This window comes from Carex rostrata, chromosome 19 (assembly GCF_964058835.1).
Source record: "Carex rostrata chromosome 19, lpCarRost1.2, whole genome shotgun sequence".
Classification (NCBI taxonomy): Eukaryota; Viridiplantae; Streptophyta; class Magnoliopsida; order Poales; family Cyperaceae; genus Carex; species Carex rostrata.
Genome location: NC_135936.1, coordinates 918,595 through 922,594, shown reverse-complemented (window position 1 = coordinate 922,594; position 4,000 = coordinate 918,595). Strand labels below are relative to the sequence as shown.

General features: G+C 35.9%; 1 protein-coding gene across 2 annotated transcripts; it reads right to left on the bottom strand.

The window, feature by feature from the left end:
- Nucleotides 1-963: 963 nt before the first annotated feature.
- LOC144571870 (uncharacterized) lies at nucleotides 964-3,519 on the bottom strand. 2 transcript variants are annotated; one of them, XM_078321258.1, is made up of 3 exons: nucleotides 3,398-3,519; nucleotides 2,035-2,461; nucleotides 964-1,607 (listed from the first exon to the last, which is right to left on the bottom strand). In XM_078321258.1, coding segments are annotated over exons 1-3 (855 nt in total). In that variant the 5' UTR covers nucleotides 3,400-3,519; the 3' UTR covers nucleotides 964-1,181. The 2 variants fall into 2 exon arrangements, with proteins under 2 accessions (XP_078177384.1, XP_078177385.1); XM_078321259.1 differs by lacking the exon at nucleotides 3,398-3,519 and adding an exon at nucleotides 3,158-3,345.
- Nucleotides 3,520-4,000: the final 481 nt, after the last annotated feature.

The window sequence follows — 4,000 nt, the reverse complement described above, 5'->3', positions numbered from 1 at the left end:
AATATGATTTGAACCACGGTTTTACACAGTTTTATTCAGCGAATTTTCAGTACGAACCGGCCGATTAAATCGTTTTTTCCTGATACAATGGCTGAAGCGATAATAGAGTAGAACCGAACCGGACAGGTGACCGGTTCCAGTTTTTTCCGGTCGAACCGACCGGTCCGGTCCGGTTCTGATAACACTGCTTGAAACATATCAACAAGATTATTATGGTAATTTATTGTCAATAATTCCAACTTTAATTTTAATTTTTAGCATAATGTACTTTTTCTGCGCATTATATATGGATGGTATAGTTTTATTTTCACCACTAAAACCTTTTTGTTCTCCGGCGAATTATTATTATTTTTAATTTATTTATCGGAGTTATGGTCTGAGATTGTGTTCTAGAACTCAGGACGTAAAAGGGATGAAAGGAGAGAAAAGAGTCATCCTAAATTTTCACCTCATATACGCTCCAATTTCAGAATCATAAAATGGCTAAATTTATATAGGGACTTCACCTTCTCTTTCTTTATATTTCTCCCCAAACTCAAGTGGTATGGAGTCTTTTGGAAATGCAAGAAATGTTCCAACCGTGACGAGATCAAATATAGACCAAGTTTCAAGGTGAGCACGCTTGATGCACAACTCTCTTGAAAAAATGAGGAAACAGATAAATGAGGTACAAAAAAGAAACAGCATAGTCCGAGTGCCATATTTCTCCAAAAGCAAATTCAATGTAACAGTTCTTGGTGGTGGAATAGCTAGTTTATTGCAAAAACTGTGCAATGAAGACGCCTAATGGTAATGGAACCATGCTTCTTTCAGAACTCATCAAACACTTGCCACTTTCAGAACTCATCAAACACTTGCCAGATTATGCAAAGTGAACAAACTAGGATCCAATCAGCAAAGGAAAAAAAACTTTCTTTGTTAAACCCTTCAACTTTGTTTCCAGAAAATTAACCAGCAAAACTACCAGAAATGATCAGATTACATATTTATACCTATATATTTAGCGAATAACAAATTTTGCTACACTTTCTCACTCTTCTTTCTACATTCAACTTAACAACCTAAAGAAAAAAAAACACCTAAGAAAAAAAGTTAAGATTTATGCTTAGCTCTTTAGCTCTGAACCTAGATGTCAAGGTATTTGACCAAATCAAGGAAAATAATTTCCATGTTTCTCAAATCTATCTCGAAGATGCTAAACTCCGAAGTACATTTTGCTGCTCATCAATGGAGATATTTAACAAGAGACGAAGATTAGATAGCAAAGCCTCCTGTTCCCAACTAATAGACCCGTTTGCATGTAATGCGGCCATGGTTGCCTGGTATGCATCCACCTCTAGCTTATGTGCCTCTCTCTCCATTTCTTGATCCCTCTTTTCTTTTTTAGAAACAGAGGTTTGGTTCATTGGTATGAATGAACTGATTGCATCATCCTCAGCATAGCAACACACCTGATACTGGTATGGTCTGCCACTGGTACTGCAGCTCCCAGTTGAGGATGCAGTGCTCTCATTATTATCACATTTCCTGTGCAGCTTGTTACTAATTTTTCCACATGCCACTTCTGATAGCTTTCTCTTCTTTGAGTTTTTTAAATCTCCAGATTCCTGTCAATTGGGGGGAAATTGTGAGAATGAATGAAACTGATGTACATAGAATTGCAACATGAGATGATACATTAAAAGTTTGGAATGAAATGAAGGTCAATTTGTGCCTCAATGATCTTCATCTTGCAGCCAAGACACAAATCAATTGATTCCCATTATGCCCCGTTTAGAACCTCAATACTGTAAATCGGTTCTTCCCCCATTCTGCAATTAAACACCAGATAAGCTACAAAAGGGGAAAATAAATAAAGGGAATTTTTTTTGGTCTGACATAACTATATTATTTCCGAATTTATACCAAAATCTGACCTAATCAGCACTACAACTGGCTAGACAACCCATCATTTATACTTGACATAGTTATGCAACACACAGTTCGATAGTGTAAAAGATAAAAAGTTAAATCATGTCATCAGTTATGTTATACCTCTTTAATTGTAACCCATTTGCCATTAAGCCACATACACCTCCGCCTCAGGTTTGCTTTCTTAACTGCTACCTCTCTACATTGACCCAATGGCGAGATGAAATAATACTCATTCCCGTATGCAAGACCTGTCACCTTTACCGTCTTCCAAGAGCCGTGCACAAGCGCCTCAGCAAGGTCACCTGGGGCCCACTTGTCAGCTTTTTCCTTTTTTGGAGGAGGTGGCCTGAGCACCTTCCTTTGCACCTTCTCTTCATCTGTTTTCTTGTTTGCAGAAGAAGAGAAGCAGCAGTTATTGTACCGCACCAAATATGTATGGCCATTGCCACAGACAATCTCAGCCGGTCTCCAGCTACCAGAATGGAACACCTCCACTTGGCTTCCTTTTCTAAATCTCATCCTTGCTGTTAAGCGTTTAGTACCAGACCTGTAAGAAAAGCATAATAGATTTATGTTAGGATCCAGTAAAATGAGCAGAAAAAAAAAATTTAGATAAACAAAATTAGAGACCTACTGGGTATTTTATCCCTAATTCAGCTTTAATCCAGACAAAAACACAAGTCTAATGAATTACAAACCACACAAATATAAGGAACATGTGGGTTTTCTTTTTTTATTAATTTCGAAAGGGCATAGAGGCACTATCTAAGAAGGAACAGTCTTAAAATAGATAAAGGAACGATGCTACCAAATTGGAAAAGAAAAAAAAAAAAGTTTGGAGCTTCTGCAGAGAGCTCCAAACATAATCCATACATGGAAAAAAGAACACTGTTATTTCTTATTTAGCAAACAAGAAAGATATTGCTTAAGAGGAAAAGGAACTAGCGAAAGAACAGCTGATTTTGTAACCACAAACCTATATACATTTTCCAACGAAGATCTTAACTGCGATTCAAAATTTAAAATCATAGCACGACAATTAGATTTGATTTTTTAAAGTTAATTTGTCGGATTAATGGCATATAAAAAATAACCTCCTAATTAAAGAATAGTAAACAGAGAAAAAACAACGAACTAAAATATTTGAAATTACAAGAAGAAGACATAAAAGTGTGATCGTTTTCAAACAATTACAAAAAAGAACACAGCACCTTTCTATCAACATAACTAACTTATTCTTTACCTCTTGATTTTGCTTCGCAATTTTCCCAAACTAGCGTCATCGGAAAACAAAAAGAAGTAACATTCAAATATCAATATTAGGCATAGAGATATACAGTTAACCTTTAAAATACTTCGAAAGATCTAAATTAAACAGAAGAGTTACAGATTAATTTCCGATCGAACTACTTCCCAAAGGAAAAGGAAAAAAAAAAGTAGAATGAAACGAAAAAGAAAGAAAGGAGCGAACTATAGAACTTACATGGATCAACTAATCAATCGGAAAACGAGATGAGAACAAATCTCTTCACTTTTCGCGAAAGAAACACCGAATTGGGGAAATTTACTTCCTCTCTGATTAAAATAAATTTATTGCTGATAAAATCGAAATGCAAATGGTAATTTTGAGTTTTTATATGTATCCAATCTTGAAAGGATGCTGCATCCGACCCGTTGATCGAATCCTCCTTGGCGTTAGAGATGAAGAGAAATCATATCTCGGTCGGATGCAAAACAGACAGCTGAGATGAGTTTGATTTCTTTTTTTAATGAGGCATTGGGCTATTTTATGTCATATGGACTTGAATTACATATGGGGCCGAATCTGCCGCTGTCAGCTTGGTGTGAATCCAAACTCAAAGTTTTGAGTTACTTTAGTGGATCCGAATTCAAAAAAAAAAAAAAAAAACACTATGATCAGTTGGGTCATATGTAGGTATTTTAAAAAGTCACGGCATAACCGGATACACCACGGTATGGCACAGAACATGCAAGTTGTGCAAATTGTTAGAATACTAGAAATGTTGTATACATATTAGCTAATTTCATGTATTTTTACATATCATGTTCAACTGCTTAGATTGAC